Source organism: Petromyzon marinus, chromosome 63 (assembly GCF_048934315.1).
Source record: "Petromyzon marinus isolate PM22_M1 ecotype Great Lakes invasive population chromosome 63, UKy_Petmar_22M1.pri1.0, whole genome shotgun sequence".
Taxonomy (NCBI): domain Eukaryota; kingdom Metazoa; phylum Chordata; class Hyperoartia; order Petromyzontiformes; family Petromyzontidae; genus Petromyzon; species Petromyzon marinus.
In genome coordinates this window covers 7,302,574-7,328,255 of record NC_133729.1, presented here as the reverse complement: position 1 = coordinate 7,328,255, position 25,682 = coordinate 7,302,574, and the positions used below count along the sequence as shown (strand labels likewise).

At 58.8% G+C, this 25,682-nt stretch overlaps 2 protein-coding genes across 2 annotated transcripts in view; one reads left to right on the top strand and one right to left on the bottom strand.

The window, feature by feature from the left end:
- Positions 1 to 7,890, top strand: part of LOC116955978 (cadherin-13-like) — a 47,609-nt gene extending 39,719 nt beyond the window's left edge. Inside the window, exons 14-15 of the mRNA XM_076053850.1 lie at positions 2,431 to 2,630; positions 7,817 to 7,890. Of these exons, the coding sequence (XP_075909965.1) occupies positions 2,431 to 2,630; positions 7,817 to 7,890 (274 nt within the window). The remainder of the gene's footprint in view (positions 1 to 2,430; positions 2,631 to 7,816) is intronic.
- A 3,624-nt stretch (positions 7,891 to 11,514) lies between these two features.
- On the bottom strand, positions 11,515 to 24,467 carry MLYCD (malonyl-CoA decarboxylase). Its single transcript, XM_032977457.2, has 6 exons — positions 23,023 to 24,467; positions 21,428 to 21,622; positions 18,213 to 18,325; positions 16,531 to 16,687; positions 14,342 to 14,521; positions 11,515 to 13,352 (listed from the first exon to the last, which is right to left on the bottom strand). Exons 1-6 carry the CDS (start codon positions 24,190 to 24,192, stop codon positions 12,636 to 12,638), a joined length of 2,532 nt encoding a protein of 843 aa, XP_032833348.2. The 5' UTR covers positions 24,193 to 24,467; the 3' UTR covers positions 11,515 to 12,635.
- Between the last annotated feature and the right edge of the window lie 1,215 nt (positions 24,468 to 25,682).

Here is a 25,682-nt window from a genome sequence, read left to right as displayed (position 1 = left end):
GGCAGTCGCCCTCCAACAACAACGGAGGGGGGAGGAGGGACGCTCACAACAACGAGCGGAGCGCCGGGTGGCTAAAGCACAGCAAGTTGGCACAGTAGGGGGCACAGGTGGTGCATCAGCCAGTCATCTCAGTCAATCGACCCGTGGCACCTGGGTCTGTCCCATGACTTCCTGCCAGCGGGCGTTCGACGCTTCACGTGGCCTCAACGTGCACATAGCCTGGCACAAGCGTTGTGGTGACGTCACCGCCACTTCATGGCAAATGGCGGTTGTCGGTGTTGTTGTTGATGATTAGTAAATAAATTCCCTCACCACCATCACCGACTTCACCACCACCATCACCAACAATCACCACTTCAACATTTCCCCAAAACCTGGGGAATTGTTGTACAAATGCAATTTGAACTTATATACTTTATATTCTGTGGGTCTTTCGGTAAAGTCACGTTGATAGGTTCAAAGAAAATAAAAATAAAAAAACTACGACGTTTCGATCGCAACACAAGCGGTCTACGTCAGGAAAAAAGAAAGTTGAACCGATCTACGTGACTTTACTGAATTCCTGCAGTTAAGAAAGCTTTAAGTCAAGATTGATATACTTTATATAAATACACTTATTATTGAAGCGGACACCAGGTGATGTGATGTGATCTCCCACGCCTGGTACGCCCTGACACCTGCTGTATATTTGGAGTTTGTGTCTCTCTCATCATCATCATCACGGTGGCTAGGAGATGTTAACTACCTCGCCTGATGTACAGGAGGTCGTGGGTTCGATCCCGACCCTGACGCCTGCTGCTGCTGTATATTTGGAGTTTCCGTGTCTCTCTCTCCCCGTGTGATTTTTTTGTCTCTCTCTCTCCGGGTCCTCCGGTTTTTGACCCTCCACATTCGAGACACGCGCGCTGAGATTACGTCGATTCATTGGCTGCTGTGAAATTCCGCACGATGGCGATGAGCCCAAATTTCGTTTGCCAGCTGTCATTTGTTAAGGCCAGGTCGCGTCTGAAAAATAAACTAACAGCTCAGTGGGCAGTACTTGTTAAGAAAAATAAACTAACATCTTAGTTTTGACAATAGGGTTTTCCCCCATTTTTTCTGGCAACAAAACAGGTGTTAAGTTTGTTAAAACACCAAACTAAAAACCTTTAATAAGGAATCACGTCTGCATTAACCGCAAACGCTTGCGGCCAGAATGCAAACGAAACACACGCTCTGATAATCTACGTGGCATTGTCTTTGAAGTTGATTGGTCCACACCAGAGACAGCTTTTCTTGTGAGCCTCGTCTCAAAGCGGTGTTGAGAGACCAGAGGACAGCGCCACAAGGCGCACACAGCACAAAGAGAATGCCACTGTCAGAGAAATGCGAGCTCGGGGTGATCATCTACATCATGGTAGCTATCCTAGTTTTATTAGCATGTATGTTTAAGTGATGTGTTTACCTTTCCTATACCTTGTACTCTCATTGTGTACTGTGTTGTTGTTGTTGTGACGTTCTGAGCCCGTGCTCCTACTGGACATCTGTGAAAAAAGAGCTTCATAGCTCATCGGATTCCTCCTCCTGTATGAATAAAGATCTCCCCCCCTCCTCCTCCGCCCCCCCTACTCCTCCCACCACCTCACTCCCTCCTTCCCCCTCCTCCTTTCTCATTCACCTCCTCCCTCCCTCCTTCTCCACCCCCCTCCTCGCCCATCCTCTTCCCCCTCCTCCTTCCTCCCACCTCCTCCCCCTCCTCCTTTTTCTTCCCCCATTCCCCTCCTCGGCCATCCTCCTCCCACCTCCCTCCTCCTCCTCCTCCTCCTCCCACCACCTCACTCCTCCTTCCCCCTCCCCCTCCCCCCTCCCTCCTCCTCCTCCCACCACCTCACTCCTCCTTCCCCCTCCCTCCTCCTCCTCCTCCTCCCACCACCTCACTCCTCCTTCCCCCTCCCTCCTCCTCCTCCTCCTCCCACCACCTCACTCCTCCTTCCCCCTCCCTCCTCCTCCTCCTCCCACCACCTCACTCCTCCTTCCCCCTCCTCCTTTCCCATTCCCCTCCTCGGCCATCCTCCTCCCACCTCCCTCCTCCATCCCCTCCTCCCCCCTCTCCTCCCCCTCCTCCTACCACCACCCCCTCCCTCCACCCCCTCCCCCTCCTCCCTCCTCCCCCTCCTCCTCCTCCCCCTCCTCCTCTTCCCCCCTCCTCCTCCTCCCACCACCACCTCACTCCCCCCCCCCCTCCTCCCACCACCACCCCCTCCCCCTCCACCTCCTCCTCCTCCCCCTCCCCCTCCTCCTCCTCCTCCCCCCTCCTCCTCCTCCCACCACCATCTCACTCCCCTTCCCCCTCCTCCCACCACCCCCCCCCCCTCCCCGACACACAGAGACGCACGCCGACCTGGTGTCGCTCTCCGAGGTGTCCCGGGGCCAGCACCTCGTCCCCGTCAGCGTGGCCGACTCGGGCCGCCCGCCACAGACCACGCTGCTCGTGTTCAACGCCTCCGTGTGCTCCTGCTCACCGCCGGCGGCACGCTCGGGCGGCGCGGCGCAGCCCCTCGACTGCAGCTCGGGGGCCCCGGGGGGGACCACGGCGGTGGCTCGGCGCCGGGGGGGCCGCGGCAGCGGCGCTCGTCGTGACCGCACTCCTCGTGGGGGGGGGGTGGTGACAGGTGGGCTGGCTCGTGGGGGGGGGGGGGGTGACAGGTGGGCACGCTCGCGCGCGGGGGGGGGGGGGCGTGAGGCTCGCAGCGAGAGACAGAGACTCGTATAGGGAGCCGTAGACTCCATCCACCCGCACCCCCTTGCGCCCCCCCCCACCTGCACCCCCATGCGCGGGGGAGTGTTTCACCATTGCTACCGCCGAGCACACACACACGCGCTCACACACAACAACCGCCATTCGCCACTAAGTGGCGGTGACGTCACCACGACGCTTGTGCCAGGCTATGTGCACCTTGAGGCCACGTGAAGTGTCGAACGCCCGCTGGCAGGAGGTCACGGGGCAGACCCAGGTGCCACGGGTCGACTGACAGAGATGACTGGCTGATGCACCACCTGTGCCCCCTACTGTGCCAACCTGCTGTGCTTTAGCCACCCGGCGCTCCGCTCGTGTTGTGAGCGTCGCTCATCCGCCCTCCGTTGTTGTTGGAGGGCGACTGCCTCCAACTGCCCAGTAGCATCCTTCACGAGCCTCCTCCACAGAGGCCGATCTTGACACCGCTGGTACCAGTCATCGGGAAGTCCACTCAGCTCAACGTCCTCCTGTACCACATCAATCCATCTCTTCTCTAGCCTGTGCCGCGCCCGTTTAGCCCCCTCGATCCGGCCGAACAAAAGCTGTTTCGGCATGCGGTGGTTGGGCATGCGGGCTACATGACCCAGCCAACGCAGCCTTGCCTGCTGGAGGAGCTCACCGATGGGACCTTGTCCAGATCTTTCAAGGATTTGTGAGCTCCTCACACAATCCAGCCTTGTTAAACCCAGGATGGATCGTAGGCAGGCTAGCCTAAATGTTTCTAACCGGCGAAGATGTTCCATTAAGGGGGTCCACGTTTCGCAAGCGTAGAGAAGGGAGGGAATGACCGTGGCCGAGAAGACCTGCAGCTTAGTACAGAGCGACAGACCAGGTAGCTTCCACACAGTGTTACGCAATCGATGAAAGATATTGCCGCTCGACTGATTCGGAGTGAGACCTCTGCTGTTAAACTGGAGCCAGTCATAAGCACACTGCCCAGGTATGGGAAACTCTCCACTCCCTCCACAACTGCCCCATCACCGATTGGGAGTTGTGGGGGTGGAGTGTCCGATGGTACAAAATACCCAGGCAGGTGCTTAGTTTTGGTGGGGCCTGATGGTAAGGCCCCATCTCTTAGTGGCACGCTCCAGTCTCAGCAGGAGCGTCTCCAACTCCTCTGAATGAGCAGCTATTACCAAATCATCGGCATACATAACGTGGTTGAGCAATAGGGAGCCATCCCTTGATCGCACCCGGGCATCGATCAGCCTCCCATTATATCTGTACCAAATGGAGATACCCCGGTACAGCTATTGAAGACTTCACGAACGACGTGATCAAAATAGATGTTAAATAATGTGGGAGCCAGAGGACATCCCTGTCGCACCCCAAGGTGTACAGGGAATGGCTTCTGACTCCCAGCCACGTAGTTTTATCCGGGCCCGCTCACCATCATGAAGGTCCTTAATGATCGTGAGCAGGGTCAGGGACTCCAAAAGCACGGAGAACAACCCAGAGCCCAGGCCTACTGATGGTATCATAGGCCTTGACCAGGTCAATAAAGCAGAGATGTAGGTCTTGTTGGAATTCCCTACACCTCTGCTGTAGCAGACGGACAGAAAATATGGCATCTGTGCAGGACCGCCCTTTCCTGAAACCGCATTGGGGCTCCGCAAGCCTCTCCTCAGCGTGCCTGGCAAGGCGATGTTGAATAATCCTCGCCAGGATCTTTCCCAGCCCACTGAGGAGTGAGATGCCCCTGTAGTTGTTACAGTCTGTGCGTTTCCCCCTTCTTAAAGAGGGGGACCACCGGGCATCCTTCCAATCTTGCGGAACCCGTCCAGTGGTCCAGACTGTTGTTATGTCATATAGGGCAGTCTGTGCACAAACGCCACCCTCCCTCAGCATTTCGCTTGGGAGATCATCTCTGCCCGCTGCCTTTCCTGGTCTCAGACACCGGATCGCCTTCAGTACTTCCTCAACAGATGACACCTCAGCCAGCCACTCACAGGGGGTGACTTCTTCCAATATTTGAGGCACCGCAGCCTCAGAAGGGTCATTCCCACTTTGTGCCACGATGTTTTCCTGGCTGAGGGGTTTCCCCTCCCCCAGGACCTCACAGAAATGCTCAGCAAATCTGCAAACCTGTTCCTGGGGGTCGGAGATTGGAACACCATTTTTTTCCTCTGATGGTAATAGGTGTGGCGCTGCAGGTTACTTTTTTGATGGAGTTAAATAGAGATTTGTGATCGCGGGCCACTGAGGCAGACTACATCTCCTCAGCAACCCGCGACCACCACCCATCCTTGCAGCGCCTCACGGCTCTCCGAACCTCCGATCGAAGGCTCGGTAAGCCTGCTCATTCTCTGACGTGGGATGCTGTAGATGGTGAGAGTGGGCCTGTCGCTTTTTCTCAGCCTGCCTGAACACCTCCTCTGTCAGCCAGGGTCTCTGGGGAGGTCTTGACCGTGTACTCAAAGCAGCCATTGCAGCTGCATGAGCCAAGTCCATAACCTTGCCCATTTCCCCTCGACATCAGGAGTGGGGGACGATGCCAACCCCAGCCGCAAGCGATTATGAAATTCTCGCTTGCAAACTTTCATCAGCTGAGACCAGGCCACTTTAGGTTGGAATGGGGTCCTGGGTGTACACCCACCACCGGAGTGGAAGAATGGCAGGCGCATCTTACAGATGACTAGTCGATGGTCAGAGGGAAGACCAGCTCCACGGTAGGTCTTGGTGTCAAGGACATGGGCTCGCATCCGCTGGTCCGTCACTATGTAGTCCAGCAGATGTTCTTGCTTGGACCCGGCATGCATCCATGATGTTGTGTGGATGCACCGATGCCGGAACACCGTGTTGGTAATTACAAGCCCATGGGCTGCACAAAAATCTAGCAGCCTCCTACTGTTGTTATTGAGCTGATCTGGCCCATGCCCTCCAATCACTCCAGACCAGGTGCCAGCATCATGACCAACTCGGGCGAATTTGAAGTCACCAAACAAGATGACTCTATCCCGAGGGGCCACTTTAGCGAGCACCTGTGACAGGAGGTCATAGAAGGCATCTGACTCATCGGCTTTGCCTGCATCGCTCCACGGATGTTTGTATTCGGTGGGGGCATAAGTAACCACGACCACCACTCCTCGCCTCCGGTTGATGGGAAGGCGAGCCCAAAGTAGCCTGGGGCTTACAGCTTCCCACACCTCACCACCTCGCTCTCACGTACCCTTCATTCTTTTGTTCAAAAGAAGAGCCACACCCTGTTGTTTGGCAGTCTGCTGCCCCGAGTAGAGGACTGTCCACCCCTTATGGTGGCAGGAGCCAGAACCGGTCCACCGGACCTCCTGAATGCCACAGAGATCCAGGCCGGTACCGGTCCAGCTCCCGACAGAGGAGTGGCAGCCTCTCCTCCGCAGTGAGCGTTCGAACATTCCACGTGGCCACACGAAGTGGCTTTTCGTTGTTTCTGGAGGAGCCCCGAGGGTAGAGATTCAATCTCCTGGCTCCGCCAAATGGGGTTTGGCCAGGAGACGTCATAGACGCCTGTCCCCCCGGGGCCTCTGGAACAAGCTTATTAATTATATATTTTAAGCGTGTTTCGTGGTAATTTTTTGAAGGTGGAGGGGTTACCAGCCCCTCGCACCCGTCCAGAGCCCCCGTTTAGCCACTGTGGTGGTCACAGACGCCATGAGGGGAGAGGGCCAATCGAAATTGGCCCTCTCCCCACAGCACTGTCCACGACAGAGTTGCCCGTCCGGCAGCGCGAGGAGGTAGGGGGTTGTTTTGCTCACACACACCCACACACTCCACCACCCACACACACACACACTCCACCACCCACACACACACACGCAAACCCTCTATATAGCCTACACATGTTCACACACGCGCACACAATGAGCCTCTATAAGCCCGACACACGCACACCCAACGTGACAAATACAAAGATCGCACCCCCCCCCCCATAGCCTGAACTTACTTTAGGGGCAAGTGCTGCTAGCGAGTAGCGCCTATGAAAGGCCGGCACTGTGGCACACGAGGGGGTGGGGGTGGCCAGCACCACGCCCGGCCGCCTTTGTCTTCCCTAGCGTCGATGTTTACGACGCACCACACCGGGATCTCACAACCGTGCGACCCAACGCGTGGACAAAGACCCCCACCACTGCAGCACCACAACAGGCTGCTGCTGCTGGGGCAAGTGCCGCCTTACAGGGGCCGCAGACTCGCACGTAGAACCAGAGACTCGCATAGAGAGCCAGGGACTCGCACAGAGAGCCATAGACTCGCGCAGAGAGCCAGGACTCGCACAGAGCCTAGACTCGCATAGAACCAGAGACCTCGCATAGAGACCCATAGACTCACATAGAGACCCATAGACCTCGCAAAGAGACCCATAGACTCGCACAGAGAGCCATAGACTTACACAGAGACCCATAGACTCACATAGAGACCCATAGACTCGCAAAGAGACCCATAGACTCGCACAGAGAGCCACAGACTGGCATAGAGACCCGTAGGACTCACATAGAGACCCACAGACTCACACCAGAGACCCATAGACTCACACAGAGACATAGACTCACATAGAGACCCATAGACTCGCAAAGAGACCCATAGACTCGCATAGAGACCCACAGACTCGCATAGAGACCCACAGACTCGCATAGAGATCCACAGACTCGCATGGAGAGCTAGACTCGCATAGAGAGCCATAGACTCGCATAGAGACCCATAGACTCGGATAGAGACCCACAGACTCACATAGTGACCCAGACTCCAAAGAGACCCATAGACTCGCACAGAGAGCCACAGACTCACACAGAGACCCACAGACTCGCACGGAGAGCCACAGACTTGCATAGAGACCCACAGACTCACATAGTGACCCACAGACTCACATAGAGAACCACAGACTCGCACAGAGAACCACAGACTCACACAGAGACCCACAGACTCGCACGGAGAGCCACAGACTCGCACGATAACCCATAGACTCGCATAGCGAGCTACAGACTCGCATAGCGAGTCGATGTAACTGCCTCTCATCACCGTTCGTCGCGGCCCCTCCCCCCCCCCCCGTGCGTCCCCCGCCTGCAGGTTGGGTGGATTCGGGTGGGTTCCCAAGCTCCGGGTCGCAGCCGAGTTCCGACGGAAAACCAAAGACCTCGTGAACACGGACTCAGCCCCCCACCACCACCCCCCACCACACCCCCCCACCACCACCCCCCCCACCACCCAACTAACCTACCCCCACCCTCCCACCACCACCCCACCCCCACCACCCCCCCCCCCCCACCACCACCCCCCCACGGAGGGGGAGCAGGCCGCGCTCCGCGGTGCGACCAGAGATGTACATACGGCACGAGCACCCCCCCACCTGCACCCCCCCCACCCCCGTGCCCCCACCCGCACCCCCCCCCGCGCCCCCCACCCCCGTGCCCCCACCCGCACCCCCCCGTGCCCCACCCCCCTGCGCCCCCCCCCCGTGCCCCCGTGCCCCCCGTGCCCCCCTCCGCCCCCGCGCCACGCTCTCCCACGGCGCCAGCTTGGCAGCTTGGGGTCACGTGGGGGGGGTGTTTCACCATCGCTACCGCTGCACACACACACACGCAGACCCTCTATATAGCCTACACATGTTCACACACACACACGCAGACCCTCTATATAGCCTACACATGTTCACACACACACACGCAGACCCTCTATATAGCCTACACATGTTCACACACGCGCACACACACACACACGCAGACCCTCTATATAGCCTACACATGTTCACACACGCGCACACATGAGCCTCTATAAGCCCGACACACGCACACAAAGTCACGTCGAAGTCCACACCCAACGTGACAAATACAAAGATCCCCCCCACCATAGCCTGAACTTACTTTAGGGGCAAGTGCTGCTAGCGAGTAGCAGCGCCCTGTGAAGGCCGGCACTGTGGCACACGAGGGGGTGGGGTGGCCAGCACCACGCCCGGCCGCCTTTGTCTTCCCTAGCGTCGATGTTTACGACGCACCACCACCGGGATCTCACAACCGTGCGACCCACCGCGTGTGCCAAGACCCCCACCACTGCAGCACCACAACAGGCTGCTGCTGCTGGGGCAAGTGCCGCCTCCGAGAGTCGTCACGGTGCACGGCCACGCGCACAGAACGCCCATGCGCCGCGGGACACCGAGTCCCCACGTGGCTATCGTCTCCCCCCCCCCTCGCCCCCCGGCTCGTTTTGCCCGGGAGAGCCTCACTAAAATCTCGAGAGGGGGGGTCCCTGGGGGGGGGGGGGGCGGGGGGTCCCGATGTCGCTGCCACCGCCGCCGCCCCCAATCGAGAGACCGTTCATTCTTTTGAATATTTTTTTTCCGAATCTTTGGGACGTTCTGCGGGGAGAGGGGCTCCCAACGTCCACTGCGAGCGAAGCTGCGCTGATGCCGGCAAGATTCATCGGGGGGGGCGGGCGGCCTGCCGGGTTCGAACCGCCAATCGCTAGGCCGCGCCACGCACCCAATCGCTAGGCCGTGCCACGCAGCCAATCGTGAGGCCGCGTCACGCGGCCAATCGCTAGGCCGCGCCACGCAGCCAATCGCTAGGCCGCGCCACGCGGCCAATCGTGAGGCCGCGTCACGCGGCCAATCGCTAGGCCGTGCCACGCAGCCAATCGTGAGGCCGCGTCACGCGGCCAATCGATAAGCCGCCTCACGCGGCCAATCGTGAGGCCGCGTCCACGCGGCCAATCGTGAGGCCGCGTCACGCGGCCAAATCGTTAAGCCGCCTCACGCGGCCAATCGTGAGGCCGCGCCACGCGGCCAATGGTGAGGCCGCGTCACGCGGCCAATCGTGAGGCCGCGCCACGCGGCCAATCGTGAGGCCGCGCCACGCGGCCAATCGTGAGGCCGCGTCACGCGGCCACGTGATTTTGAGGAGACGCTGTGAAGACAAACGGCCGGTGACGTGCGACGGCGGGTCACCGTCAAACGCGAGAAACGTCGTCGCGGCTGAGGACCCCCCCCCGCCCCCAACGGGTGGACAACTCGCGACAAGCACCTCCGCCCTCCACTCGGAAAGGGGCCTTCCCCTTTCCCCGGCAGGCACCGCCGCCAAGCCGTTATCCGGCCACGGCGTCCGGCGTTTCGCACCGAGCGCTCCCTCATCATCATCATGGTGGCTAGGAGATGTTAACTCCCTCGCCTGGTAGGCAGGAGGTCGCGGGTTCTATCCCGACGCCATTTAGAATGAACGTCCCGCGCCTAGAGTATTTGGCCGAGAGAAATGTCCACTTCTCGTCGCACTCTCGTTCGAGACAGCCAGGGTCGCTTCTGCAAAAGAGCTACGTGGCTCCGTGGGGCCTTACCTGGTCAAATAAAAATAAATTCGTTTTCCAAATGTAGTCTTTTGATAGGTCCCAGCCGCAGAATTCGCCCGTTCAATCCTTGGCTCTCGGTCGTGGTTGCCGTCGTGGTTGCGGTTGCGCGTCAAAACATCGTGATGATGCCGTGGTCGGCCGGCTGACCCCCCCCCGGCCCCCCATCTGCATCGCGCTTCCGTGCGTGGCAAAACACCGGAGCGGGATTCCCCTCAAGGAGACTGAGCGACACCTTCCTGTTTGTTTGGACTAAATCAATAAATGTCACACGACAGCCCTCCGTGTCTTCGCCATTCGCGATGTTCCTACGGCGACGTTCCCAGGAGCGGCGGTCCTACAGCGGCGGTCCCACAGCGGCGGTCCCACAGCGGCGGTCCCACAGCGGCAAGGTTCCACAGCGGCAAGGTTCCACAGCGGCAAGGTTCCACAGCAGCAAGGTTCCACAGCGGCGTTCCCACGGTGAAGTTCCCACAGCGGCGTTCCTACAGCGGCGACGTTCCGACAACGGCATTCCTACAGTGACGTTCCCACAGCGGCGACGTTCCAACAACGACAAACATATGGCGATGTTCCTACAGCACGTGGAGGCGACCGTCGCTGGGGGATGTTAACTACCTCGCCTGGTGTACAGGAGGTCGTGGGTTCGATGCCAACCCTGACGCCTGCTGCTGTATATTGGGAGTTTGCGTCTCTCTCTTCTTGGTTGCGTGGATTTTTCTCCGTGGTCCTCCGGTTTTTCCCTCCACATTTTGAATCAACGTCGCGTGTTTAGAGAGTATTTGGCTGCGATAAATGCCCACAATTTCCACGTGATGATAATAAGCCACTTAATTGGGCAATCATTTGTGAAAAAGAGCTGCGTAGCTCTTTTGGTAGTGGGCCTTACCTGGTAAAATAACAAAACATTTGATTCGTTTTTAGTTTTAAGCCTGCCGGCAAGGGGGAGGGGGGGGGGGGCGGTGACGCCCCTGCGCCGCTTTACCCCAAACTCGGCAAGGGGAGTTCGTCGTTTTTGAAAATTTGGAGATAACATTTTTTTTCTGGTACCGTGCCGACGCCGGAACACGACGGCCTACCGCCCTTGACCGGACGACGCGCCACGGGACCGCTACCGGCCCCGCCACGAGCGAAGCAGACGGCTCGTAGTCGCAGCAGTCCCGAGTGCGAGATATACGGCGTACCCGCACGCGGTGAGACGTCGGGAGTGGGAGGGGGGCGTACCGTGTAATTTCCGCGCGCGTACACCCAAAATTCCCACGCCGCTCGGCCTCGCGGCTCAAGGAAGGGAACCGCGTCGCAACGTTTTGACGGGCGAGGACTCGCCGTAGCAACCAGGCGCGGCCGTCGGTGGGCGCGAACCGCGGAAACCTCCGCAACCGCGGACGACTCCTTCGCGGGGTCACACGTCACGTGCGGCAGCACTCTCGTCGAGCCGTTCGGCGAAATGTTTTATTTCATTTTTACTTTCACTCGCGCAGCCTCCGTCCCCCGTTCTCGGCAAAAAAAAAGGGGTCGCGGAAACCCGTCGCACCACCGAGGGGACTCGTCGGACAAAAGGAGCAGCCGCGAGCGTGGCACCCCGCTCGAAGCGTCCGCGGCGCGGCGGTTGGATCTGCGGCGTCAAGAAGCGCGGACGTCTCTCGATTCCGCCGCTGGACCCCCCCCCCCCCGAGACGGTCACGCCGGCGCGGGTACGCCGGGGTTGGGGGCCGGGGGGGGGGGGGATTGTTGCCCGAGCGCGCTTTTCGCCGAGCCGGCCAACGCGGAGGGTTGCGGCGAAGGCGGAGAAGCGCCGATTCCCCGCGCGGCGTTGCCCCCCAGGTTCACGCCACCCCTGCTCAGCTTCGGAGATTTCGGCGTGTTTATCTGCCATCGAGAATGACCGTGTTCTCTGGACTGCTGTAGGACCGCATGGCCCTGTACTTTTTAAAGCAAAGGCTAGGGTGCGCACAGCTTATTAATACCACACAGTTCGCATATTAGACCATGTCCTGCCGTACGCCGACGCTAAAGTTATCGCGCCGAACATATTTTTTAAAAGTTTTTTTTTTCTCATCTTAACGAATCCTCAAGAATTGACCGAGTGCACTCTTTGCAATTATCACGCAATTCTTAAAATGAACCTTTTAACTATATCTTAACTCGTAAATATTTCTCGCGATTGTGCACCCGTTTAACCGCGAACGCTTCCACCCGCAGCACCGCGTGCGGTGACCACCGGTGAACAAATTACCGCGCCGCGCCAATCCGTCACGGCGTCGCACTAGATTCTCTCGCCAAGCTTCCCCGTGAGTCGTTTCGAAGGGGCCGCGGTCCGAGTGATGACGAGGGGGCGTGGGTTGGGGGGGTGGTGAACATCTCCGTAAAATCTCAACGCAAGGGAGATTTAGATTTGTTTTTTTCAAAATTAAAACAATCATTTGGGCACGCCAGCTAAAACGATCGCGCGACGAAATCTTGAAATCGATATAAATTACAATTTTTTTCCCTTTCGACAAAACTCCACAAAACCCACGATCACTGAAGGCCGTCATCACCGCCACCGCCGTCGTCACAGCTTGCTGGCGTCGTCGTGCCCCGCCGCCGCCGCCGCCGCCGCCGCCGCCAGCGTCGCCACGTCGGCGGACGCCGGTGCGCGCCCGTGCCGCTCGTAGTCGGCGGCGTTGCGCACCGTTCGCTCCGGCCAGTAGCGGTAGTTGGCCATGAGGCCCGCGGAGGCGCGGAGGGCCCGCGGCGACACGTCCGCCATCCAGTTGAGCCGCCACGCCTCGGCGCCGTTGCGCAGGTGGAAGTGCGCCACCGGGTCGAGCGCCCGACCGCGGCGCCGCTCGCCCACCAGGTAGCGCGCGCAGAGACGCGTCAGCGGCGCGCGCATCGCTTCGCGGAGATCGGCACGGCGCCACCAGTCCAGGGCGGCCGCTCCGGCTCCGTCCGTCGTTCCGCCGCCGCCGCCGCCGCCGCCGCCATCTTCGTCCGAGTCGTCGGGGCAGCTGTGCGAGCGAGAGAGCGCCGCGCGCAACGCCGAGACGGCGGGGAGGCCCGTGAGGGCCTCCAGTTTGGCCGCCTCGTCGGGCAGCAGGAAGGGCGGGAGGGCCGCGGCGGCGGCGGCGGCGTCCCCTTCCGTGTCGGAGGAGGGCGAGCGCGGGAGGGGGGCGGCCGAGGTCAGGGGTCGCGGGTCGTGCGACGCCAGCACGCCCGCGAGCCAGCGCGTGAATCCCGGGATCGGAGAGAGGCTGGAGAAGTCGCGCAGGGTCGACGGGAACTCCGCCTTGTGGGGGGGAAAGGGGTCGTAGCAGGCCACACGTGCACCGTGGAGGCAGCCGGAGTTTGTCGAGTCAAAGATCCCCCCGTGTAGAATTGACAGACTGAACGGCTTTTTTACACATCGCGCCAGGCACTCGATTGAGGCCGAGTCCACCTAGGGGAGGCCCAGGACCGCTGCGGATAATCGTCACCATTGCCGGGTTCGTCGCGCAGCAGGGCGCTAACTCGTGAGGCTCCCTCTAACTGTGGCGTGCCAGGGCAGTACAGCAAGCGGGTTAATGTCCCCTTGCCGTACGGGGGGTGGGGGATTGAGAGTTACCTCTCCGGCTCCCTTGTTAACATCTAGATGTTAACAAGGGAGTTAACATCTCCTAGCTCACGGTGGCTAGGAGATGTTAACAAGGGAGTTAACATCTCCTAGCTCACGGTGGCTAGGAGATGTTAACAAGGGAGTTAACATCTCCTAGCCACCGTGATAATGATGAGAGAGAGAGACACGCACACTCCAAATATACAGCAGGCGTCAGGGTCGGGATCGAACCCACGACCTCCTGTATACCAGGCGAGGGAGTTAACATCTCACAGCCACCGCGGTGCCCCAAACTCTTGTCAGGACCCCCAGAGTAGGTGGAGGCTTTTCCATCATAAGGAGGTGGGGGGGTGAACTGAACCTCACGGTGCTCTGAGTGAAAACTCCCGTAATCTCCGGCTACATGGAGTTAATAAACCCTCAAGTCCTTACCCAACGATGTTGTCTCCCTGCTCAACATCCACCCGTAACCCAGCGTGGTGAAACAAGATATTGCCCGGTCAGCGGTGGGGGGGGGGGGGGTACCCTAGGGCCCCCCCTCGCCGCAGCGCCGAGACGTTAACCACCCCGGGGCCCGGCGGGTTTAACGACACTCCGGCACTGCCGCGAGCTAACCCCAAAACCCCGTCACTGGCGGTGGCTCGTACTTTGCTCCGCCGTGAGCGCGCGGCGGCCGGCCTCACCTGCAGGTGGCGCACCACGTGCTTGATGAGGTGGTGGCCCAGGTCGATGCCCTGCAGGCCGCGCTGGGTGGCGCTGATGGAGTAGAAGACGGCCGCCCGGACTCTGCCCGCGTCCTCGGGGGGCGCGACGATGCCCGCGGGGGCCGGGGTGGCGGCCGTGGGAGACTCCCGCACGATGGACTGGGCGGGGCGGCGGACGACGGGGGGAGGCGGGGAACGGGAGGGGAGGGACGAGTGGGAATGGGGAGGGAGGAGGAAGTTAGGGGGGATGAGAGGGGAGAGAGAGGAATGAGTAGGGGGGAGGAGAAAAGGGGACGAGGAGGGGGAGGAGGGGGGAGGAGGAAGGAGGGATAAGGAAGGAGGGTGAGGGGGAAGGAGAGGGGAGGGAAAAGAATGAGAAGGGATAGGAGAGGGAAGGGGGGAGGGGGGTGGAGAAGGGGGAAGAGGAGGGATGAGAGGGGAGAGATAATAATGAGAAGAAGTGGGGGAGAGGGGGAGGGAGGAAGGAGAATGCAGGGGGAGGAGGAAAGAGGGGAGTGGGATGGGAGAATGAGAAAGGGGAGGGAGGGAGGAGGGAGGGAAGAGAGAGGTGGGAGGGAGGACGAGGCAGGATGGGGCTAGCAGCGACAGAGCCCTGCCATCGATGCTCATGGCGGTCGTGAGACGCCCTCCTCCGCGCCAAGCCTGAGAGCACTTCACACGTTTGAGAGGGCACCCCTGGTGGCAGCTGTCCCTGTGGGGCACGAGGGGGACCCGGCACCTGGCCTGTCACTAGGGGGCGATCTTGCTTCTCTCAACTCGAGTAATCTTTCAGCATCGGCATGTTTTGGCCAATAGCTGGGGGAGGAAACCCCATGCAGAAGGGGAGGGGAGGGGGTAGAGAGTCTGTCACCCACACTCTGTGATCCACACACTCTCACACGCACTGCCTCATACACACACACACACTCACTTTCACACTCCCACACACTCACTCTCTCTCACACTCTTTCTCTCTCACACTCTCTCACTCTCTCACTTTCTCACTCTCTCTCACACTCTTTCTCTCTCACACTCTCTCACTCTCACACGCACTGCCTCGTACACACACACACACACTCATACACTCACTCCCACACACACTCACTCTCTCTCACACTCTTTCTCTCTCTCACTCTCTCTCACTCTCACACACTCACACACTCTCACACACTCTCTCTCTCTCACACTCTTTCTCTCTCTCACACACTCTCACATGCACTGCCTCATACATACACACACACACTCTCATACACTCACTCCCACACACCCTCTCTCACTCTCTCTCACACTCTCACTCTCTCTCACTTTCTCACACTCTCTCACTCTCACACACTCTCACACGCACTGCCTCATACACACACACACACTCTCATACACTCACTCCCACACACTCACTCTCTCTCACACTCTTTCTCTCTCTCACTTTCTCTCACTTTCTCACACTCTCACACAATCTCACATGCACTGCCTCATACACACACACACTCACTCTCATACACTCACTCCCACACACTCACTCTCTCACACTCTTTCTCTCTCACACTCTCTCACTCTCTCACACTCTCTCACTCTCACACACTCTCACACGCACTGCCTCATACACACATACACTCTCATACAAAACAAAGATCCCCCATATAGCCTTAACAGACTGTAGGGGCAAGTGCTGTTAGCGAGTGGCACCTATGAAGGCCGGAACGGTACACGAAGGGGTGGGTGGCCAGCTCTCATACACTCACTCCCACACACTCACTCTCTCTCACACACTCTCACTCACTTTCACACTCACCCATACTCTCAAGAACGGGGGGGGGCAGGGGTAGGTGGGGGGGGATAGAACCCAGCCATGGGGGGCGGCACGAGGAGTACCGCCAGCACCCGGTGGTGGCCCCCCGTGCCGCCCCCATGCAAGCGGGCGAGGGGGGTCGGTGAGCAGGCGAGGGGGGCGGGTGAGCGAGGGGGGCGGGTGAGCGGGCGAGGGGGGTGGGCGAGCGGGCGAGGGGGGTGGGCGAGCGGGCGAGGGGGGTGGGCGAGCGGGCGAGGGGGGTGGGCGAGCGGGCGAGGGGGGTGGGCGAGCGGGCGAGGGGGGTGGGCGAGCGGGCGAGGGGGGTGGGCGAGCGGGCGAGCGGGCGAGGGGGCGAGCGGGCGAGGGGGCGAGCGAGCGGTACCCGGATGTCGCTGGAGATGGTGTCGGTGAGTGCCACGTGCAGCACGACGAGCGGCTCGCGAGGCATGGCGGCGTGCGTGAAGACGAAGCAGCGGCGGTAGGGCCCCACGCGGCGCCGCATGTCCGTCCAGTGGCGCACCGGGTGCACCGCCTCGTATCTACGCACGCGCGCACAGAGGTACCCCGGGTAGCCCTCGCGCGCCGCTGGGGCAAGTGCTGTCGGCGAGCGGCACCGGCGAAGGCCGGCGCGGTGCGGCTATGGTGATGGCCATCCTATGGTGATGGCGCTCCTACAATGATGGCGCACCTATAGTGATGGCACACCTATAGTGATGGCGCACCTATAGTGATGGCGCACCTACAATGATGGCGCACCTACAATGATGGCACACCTATAGTGATGGTGCACCTATAGTGATGGCGCACCTATAGTGATGGCACACCTATAGTGATGGTGCACCTATAGTGATGGTGCACCTATAGTGATGGCACACCTATAGTGATGGCACACCTATAGTGATGGTGCACCTATAGTGATGGCACACCTATAGTGATGGCGCACCTATAGTGATGGCACACCTATAGTGATGGCGCACCTATAGTGATGGTGCACCTATAGTGATGGCGCACCTATAGTGATGGCGCACCTACAGTGATGGCGCACCTATAGTGATGGCACACCTATAGTGATGGCGCACCTATAGTGATGGCACACCTATAGTGATGGCGCACCTACAGTGATGGTGCACCTATAGTGATGGTGCACCTATAGTGATGGTGCACCTATAGTGATGGCACACCTATAGTGATGGTGCACCTACAGTGATGGTGCACCTACAGTGATGGCGCACCTATAGTGATGGCGCACCTACAGTGATGGCGCACCTATAGTGATGGTGCACCTATAGTGATGGCGCACCTACAGTGATGGCGCACCTACAGTGATGGCGCACCTACAGTGATGGTGCACCTATAGTGATGGCGCACCTATAGTGATGGCGCACCTATAGTGATGGTGCACCTACAGTGATGGTGCACCTACAGTGATGGTGCATCTACAGTGATGGTGCACCTACAGTGATGGTGCACCTATAGTGATGGCGCACCTATAGTGATGGTGCACCTACAGTGATGGTGCACCTACAGTGATGGTGCACCTACAGTGATGGTGCACCTACAGTGATGGTGCACCTATAGTGATGGCGCACCTACAGTGATGGTGCACCTATAGTGATGGCGCACCTACAGTGATGGCGCACCTATAGTGATGGCGCACCTATAGTGATGGTGCACCTATAGTGATGGCGCACCTACAGTGATGGTGCACCTATAGTGATGGTGCACCTATAGTGATGGCGCATCTACAATGATGGCGCACCTATAGTGATGGCGCACCTATAGTGATGGCACACCTATAGTGATGGCGCACCTATAGTGATGGTGCACCTATAGTGATGGCGCACCTATAGTGATGGCGCACCTATAGTGATGGCACACCTATAGTGATGGCGCACCTACAGTGATGGCGCATCTATAGTGATGTCCAGCCTACGATGATGGCGCACCTATGGTGACGGTGCACCTACGGTGATGGCCAGGCTATGGTGACAGCACAGCTATGGTGACGGCACAGCTATAGTGAGGGGGTGGAGTGCGTTGGTGGGTTGTGGGGGCGCTACCCACTGTGCAATCTTCTGCAGCATGTCACACGGGGACTGCCACGTGACTCTCTCCAGATGCAGGAGTCCAATCGAGAACCACTCGGACAGCAACGCCTTCAGCACCATGGCCAGCTCCTATAAACAGCAGCAGCAGGAATAGCAACAGAGGTAGTAACAGCAGCAGCAGCAGGAATAGCAACAGAGGTAGCAACAGTGGTTCTCAGTGTGGTCTAGAGCAGTGGTTCTCAGTGTGGTCTAGAGAGCAGTGGTTCTCACAGTGTGGTCTAGAGCAGTGGTTCTCTCAGTGTGGTCTAGAGCAGTGGTTCTCACAGTGTGGTCTAGAGCAGTGGTTCTCAGTGTGGTCTAGAGCAGTGGTTCTCATTGTGATCTAGAGCAGTGGTTCTCACAGTGTGGTCTAGAGCAGTGGTTCTCAGTGTGGTCTAGAGCAGTGGTTCTCACAGTGTGGTCTAGAACAGTGGTTCTGACAGTGTGATCTAGAGCAGTGGTTCTCACAGTGTGGTCTAGAGCAGTGGTTCTCAGTGTGATCTAGAGCAGTGGTTCTCAGTGTGGTCTAGAGCAGTGGTTCTCACAGTGTGGTCTACAGCAGTGGTTCTCACAGTGTGGTCTAGAGCAGTGGTTCTCAGTGTGGTCTAGAGCAGTGGTTCTCACAGTGTGGTCTAGAGCAGTGGTTCTCTCAGTGTGGTCTAGAGCAGTGGTTCTTAGTGTGGTCTAGAGCAGTGGTTCTCAGTGTGGTCTAGAGCAGTGGTTCTCACATTGTGGTCTAGAGTAGTGGTTCTCAGTGTGGTCTAGAGCAGTGGTTCTCACAGTGTGGTCTAGAGCAGTGGTTCTCACAGTGTGATCTAGAGCAGTGGTTCTCAGTGTGATCTAGAGCAGTGGTTCTCACAGTGTGGTCTAGAGCAGTGGTTCTCATTGTGATCTAGAGCAGTGGTTCTCAGTGTGGTCTAGAGCAGTGGTTCTCACAGTGTGATCTAGAGCAGTGGTGCTCAGTGTGGGCTAGAGCAGTGGTTCTCAGTGTGATCTAGAGCAGTGGTTCTCAGTGGTCTAGAGCAGTGGTTCTCAGTGTGATCTAGAGCAGTGGTTCTCACAGTGTGGTCTACAGCAGTGGTTCTCACAGTAGTCTAGAGCAGTGGTTCTCAGTGTGATCTAGAGCAGTGGTTCTCACATTGTGGTCTAGAGCAGTGGTTCACAGTGTGGTCTAGAGCAGTGGTTCTCAGTGTGATCTAGAGCAGTGGTTCTCAGTGTGGTCTAGAGCAGTGGTTCTCACAGTGTGGTCTAGAGCAGTGGTTCTCACAGTGTGGTCTAGAGCAGTGGTTCTCAGTGTGATCTAGAGCAGTGGTTCTCACAGTGGTCTAGAGCAGTGGTTCTCACAGTGTGGTCTAGAGCAGTGGTTCTCAGTGTGGTCTAGAGCAGTGGTTCTCACAGTGTGGTCTAGAGCAGTGGTTCTCAGTGTGGTCTAGAGCAGTGGTTCTCAGTGTGGTCTAGAGCAGTGGTTCTCACAGTGTGGTCTAGAGCAGTGGTTCTCAGTGTGATCTAGAGCAGTGGTTCTCAGTGTGGTCTAGAGCAGTGGTTCTCACAGTGTGGTCTAGAGCAGTGGTTCTCAGTGTGATCTAGAGCAGTGGTTCTCACAGTGTGGTCTAGAGCAGTGGTTCTCAGTGTGGTCTAGAGCAGTGGTTCTCACAGTGTGATCTAGAGCAGTAGTTCTCACAGTGTGGTCTAGAGCAGTGGTTCTCAGTGTGGTCTAGAGCAGTGGTTCTCAGTGTGGTCTAGAGCAGTGGTTCTCAGTGTGGTCTAGAGCAGTGGTTCTCAGTGTGGTCTAGAGCAGTGGTTCTCAGTGTGGTCTAGAGCAGTGGTTCTCAGTGTGATATAGAGCAGTGGTTCTCAGTGTGGTCTAGAGCAGTGGTTCTCAGTGTGGTCTAGAGCAGTGGTTCTCAGTGTGGTCTAGAGAGCAGTGGTTCTCACAGTGTGATCTAGAGCAGTGGTTCTCAGTGTGATCTAGAGCAGTGGTTCTCAGTGTGATCTAGAGCAGTGGTTCTCACAGTGTGGTCTAGAGTAGTGGTTCTCAGTGTGGTCTAGAGCAGTGGTTCTCAGTGTGGTCTAGAGTAGTGGTTCTCAGTGTGGTCTAGAGAGCAGTGGTTCTCACAGTGTGATCTAGAGCAGTGGTTCTCAGTGTGATCTAGAGCAGTGGTTCTCAGTGTGATCTAGAGCAGTGGTTCTCACAGTGTGGTCTAGAGTAGTGGTTCTCAGTGTGATCTAGAGCAGTGGTTCTCAGTGTGGTCTAGAGCAGTGGTTCTCAGTGTGGTCTAGAGCAGTGGTTCTCAGTGTGGTCTAGAGCAGTGGTTCTCAGTGTGATATAGAGCAGTGGTTCTCAGTGTGGTCTAGAGCAGTGGTTCTCAGTGTGGTCTAGAGCAGTGGTTCTCACAGTGTGGTCTAGAGCAGTGGTTCTCAGTGTGATCTAGAGCAGTGGTTCTCACAATGTGATCTAGTGCAGTGGTTCTCAGTGTGATCTAGAGCAGTGGTTCACAGTGTGGTCTAGAGCAGTGGTTCTCAGTGTGGTCTAGAGCAGTGGTTCTCACAGTGTGGTCTAGAGCAGTGGTTCTCAGTGTGGGCTAGAGCAGTGGTTCTAAGTGTGATCTAGAGCAGTGGTTCTCAGTGTGGTCTAGAGCAGTGGTTCTCAGTGTGATCTAGAGCAGTGGTTCTCAGTGTGGTCTAGAGTAGTGGTTCTCACAGTGTGGTCTACAGCAGTGGTTCTCACAGTGGTCTAGAGCAGTGGTTCTCACAGTGTGGTCTAGAGCAGTGGTTCTCACAGTATGGTCTAGAGCAGTGGTTCTCACAGTGTGATCTAGAGCAGTGGTTCTCAGTGTCGTCGAGAGCACAGAGCTGTCAACCCATATGGTTCACCCCGTATTCTTGTACAGGGAAACTGAGTTTTCAGGTCCATACGGCGTACAGCCGTTTCACTACGGGCAAAAAAAATAATCCGTCTATTTGTCTGTGTTTCTCCCTTGTGATGGGGCTTCGTAGCATGAACGTTGAGATTTATAATGGCCAATGGGTGTCGATTAAGGTCCGAGTTGGTCTGTGACAAGGCAGGACAACTGACAAGGGGTGGACCGCTGTGAGAGCAGTGGTTCTCACCGTGGTGGTCCGGTAGACCACCGGAGACAAAGCGCGGCGAGGGCCACCGCTCTCACCGTGGCACCCCCCGCGGTCACTCGCCTTGAGGTGGGGCCCGTCGGCCGCGTCGCGGGCCGCGATGGCGGCGAGCGCGTCGGCGCGCATGTCCACCAGCAGCTTGACGCCTCCCTCCAGGCGGCTGAGGCGCACCAGGAGGTGCTTGTACCGCGGCGCGAGGGCCTGCCGCAGCCTCTCCTCGGCCTGCAGCAGCGTGGCCGGGTCCCGCGTCCCCTCTCCCTGCGTGCGCAGGGGGGCAGGGCCCCCCTTCCGGTTATTAGGAAGCCGCCGGAGTCGTGGCTGTCTTCTATCGCCGACTGGGTAGACAAAGCTCATACTGGTAGGAAACGTAGTGGGCTGGAAGCACAACCGGGATTAGTTCAGAGGAGGCAGGGGATTAATGGTGTATGTCTGTGGATGTCTGTCCACGTGGGAGGGGTAGGGCTGGGTGGAGAGGGGAGGGTAGGGAGGGGCTGGGTGGGGAGGGGCTGGATGGGGAGGGGCTGGGTGGGGCTGGATGGGGCTGGGTGGGGAGGGGCTGGTCACCCCGTGGTGCCCTTATAAAAATCAAAGTTTAACCTACTCACGCCAGCTTGTGCCCGCCCTCACAGTCGGGAATATTTGCTGAATACACCACGTGGTGTCCGCCGTTGTTGACCCTGCCCATTTACCGAGCAACCCAACGTTCCTACCAGCTCCCTCCGCAGGAGAACGTGTTTTGTGTAGAGGCTGCGTTGTGTTTGTTGTTTAGTTTGTTGTCCTTCCCCCCCGCCCTCCACACCTCCGATGTGCACGGTTTGCGGCGAAAGAAGTTCAGCGTACGTCGAAAATGACGAAGATTCCACCCCCCCCCACGGTGTAGCCTGTCACAGACTGTCGGGGCAAGTGCTGTTGGTGAGCAGCACCTGTGAAGGCCGGCACTGTGGTACACGAGGGGGGTGGGTGGCCAGCAACCACGCCCGGCCGCCTTTGTCTCCCCGGTGACGATGTTTTTTTTTTTAAATCGCACCAGGTACTCAATTGAGACTGAGTGGAGCTAGGGGAAGGCCCAAGACCGGTTCAGATAATCGTCACTCGTGTTGGTGGCCGTGAGCCGGGAATCCAACTCAGGTCGCCCGGATTTCTGGCCACACACGCCAACCACCACCAACCACCACCACCAACCACCAACAACCACCACCACCAATCACCACCACGACCAACCACCACCACCAACCACCACCACCACCACCACGATCAACCACCACCACCAACCACCAACAACCACCACCACCCACCACCAATCACCACCACGACCAACCACCACCCACCATCAACCACCACCACCACCGACCAACCACCACCACGACCAACCACCACCCACCACCACCCCCAACCAACACCACCAACCAACACCACCACCACCACCAACCAACACCACCACCAACCAACACCACCACCAACCACCACCAACCAACACCACCCAACACAACCCACCACCACCAACCACCACCACCAACTACCACCACCAACCACCACACATCCAGCCACAACCAACCAATACAACCACCACCCACTACAAACCACCACCATTACACACCACCAATCAACACCACCACCAATCAACACCACCACCAACCACCACCACCACACGTCCCCACCTGCATGTGCGCCACCCTGGCCGCCAGCGTGGCCGCCGCTTCGTGATCCACACCGTGCGGGTCCCGGGCCAGGGCCCTCAGCAGCGCCCGGCGGCCTGCGGGCCCCAGCGCCGCGTAGCATCGGGCCAGCTCCGTCGCGGCCTCCTCCGCCCCGGGACCCTCTCCGTCCCCGCGAGCCGCCGACGCGGGGCCCGCCCGGGGCCCCGCGTCGACGGCGGCCCTCAGCGCGGCCCCCCACGTCTCCTCGCCACCGCCGTCTTTGTCTTCCTCGCGCCTCCCGGCAGACGAGGCGACGAGCCGGCGGCCGCCGTCACCCGGCCAGGGGCTCGCGCGGGCCCGAGGGCCGCCTCGGGGCGCCGTCGGCCGCGGGGGGGCCGCCTGGCAAGCCGGGTGGCCGCGGTGGAGGTCGGGGCGCGGCGGGGTCAGGCCCCGGGGGTCCGGGTCCATGGGCGATGGGCTGCGGGCAAGGTCCCGCTGCGGGGCGCTGAGACGGCTTGTCGAGCAGGCCTCCGCGGGGAGGGTCGACCAGGGGAGGGTTGACCCGGGGAGGGTTGACCCGGGGAGAGTTGACCAGGGGAGGGTTGACCAGGGTAGAGTTGACTCGGGGAGAGTTGACCAGGGTAGAGTTGACCCGGGGAGAGTTGACCAGGGGATGGTCGACGCGGGGATGGTCGACCCAGCCTGAAACCGCGGCGGTTCTAAGCGGGCGGCGTTGACCTCCCGCTCGTGAGACGATGTGGCTGTACGAGACCAGCCCAGGCGGGGTTCGTGGTGCCAGCCGAGGGCCGCGTGACCCTGCGCTGCAGCCGCTGGTTGAGCGCGTGGGCCTGCCGGGGCCTCGGGTCGTCGACGATAACCCCTGGCGGGGTAGGCCTGGGGGTGAGGGGCCGCTCTGAGCCGTCCCTCACCCCGGGGCTCGCAGCGACCAAGGCGGCGTGCGGCCTGCGGCTTGATCCCAACGCCTCGAGGCGGGGGTCGAACTTCTTCACCGCTTCCACCTCCTCCTCCTCGCCGGTCGTTTTCCCCGCGTCCGCGCGCACTCCCCACGCCCGTAGCGGCCTCGCAGCCGCCCAAGCGAGCGGCGAGGTGCCGCGCCCGGCAATCGAAGCGCGGCCCGCCGGCGGACGTGGCGTGAAGCAGGCCACGCGTCCTGGACAGGGCAGCCCACATGGCCACTCGCGACCACACCGCGCCTATCAACACATGGCTGGGTTGTTTATCGTTAACGGTCGCGGTTACATCTCCAGCCGGGATGGCAGCAGCCAGCCACTGTTGTTTGGTTGTTGTTGTTGTTTGCGCTGGTTGCCAGTTCCGAACTTGCAAGTGACCAAGTGAACAGTTCCAGCCCGCATCTAGGTTTCGCCACCGCTGCAAGGTCACGGGCCCCGCCGTGGAGCGGAGGGGGGGGGGCGGTTACGAAGGGGCGGGGCTAGGCAGGGGCCACGGACAGAGGGAAGGGGGCGGAGATTGCAGGGGATAGGCGGGGATAGTTACAGGGGGCGGGGCCTCCAGGGGATGGGCGGGGTTAGTTTCACGGAGCGGGGCTAGTTATAGGGGGCGGGGCTAAAGGGAAGCGTGGAAGCTGGAGGGGCCGTGGCTGAAGGCGGGGCCACGCGTGTGGGCGTGGTTTAAGGGGAAGGGGGGCGGGTCTAGATGTTTGTGCGAATCAGAGAGGCGGTAGCCGAGGGGGGAGGAGCTCGGAGAGGCGTGGTTATGGTGGGCGGGACATATGAGAGACTCCGCCCTCTACCCCGCCCCCGCCCCCGCCCCTCCTGCTTCAGCCACGTGCCAAGTGTGGGGCGACCCTCGCGTGATCGTTGATGAAGCTAAAGGCGCAGCCCTGCAATGTCCGGCTCACGCCACTGCTGGCGGATAAGGGAGCGAATCCCCATCGTGGTTACTTGGTCTACTCTTCCACGTTGACCAGATGTGCGGGAGGAGGCGGCTGTACCCAACACTTAACCCCTACCACGCTCGCTGTAAGATTGACTAACTCGGTGAACCTACCAGCTGCAGCTACTGCTGAGTGGACAAAGGAGGCAAGCGGTGATTTAAGAATGTCATCAAACCGGCGACTACTGCAAGGCGGGTTTGCTAACCAGAGTAGCATCGGTAGCTCCTCTATATTGAAGCAAGTAGCCTCTGGATCGGTTTAGAACCTCTGGGGTCTCATCAGCAGTCAGGCGTGTTAAAAAAATATATCTCCATATATATAAAAGGCAAAGTTGTGATTGTGTGTCTGTTCAAAATGTTTAGCGTACTTCTCGACATGCAACAAACTTGAAATTTGCCATGTGGGTACTTTCCAGACTGTACACCGTGCAGAAATTATAAAAATACACTTTTGTATGTATTTTTTTGGGGGGGGGGAGCTCAATAGTGCATTTATTTTTTGCACGGCAAGTGAGCTGTGACGTCAAATCTGTCACGTGACCCGCGCACGTGGAAGCGTAACGCATTGTAGTGTAGCGGTTAGCGCGCTGTCTGTGTGTGTGTATCTGTGTGTGGGTGTATCTGTGTGTGTCTGTGTGTGTGTATATGTATCTGTGTGTGTATCTGTGTGTATATGTATCTGTGTGTCTGTGTGTGTGTATCTGTGTGTATATGTATCTGTGTGTGTGTGTCTGTGTATGTCTGTGTGTATCTGTGTGTGTCTGTGT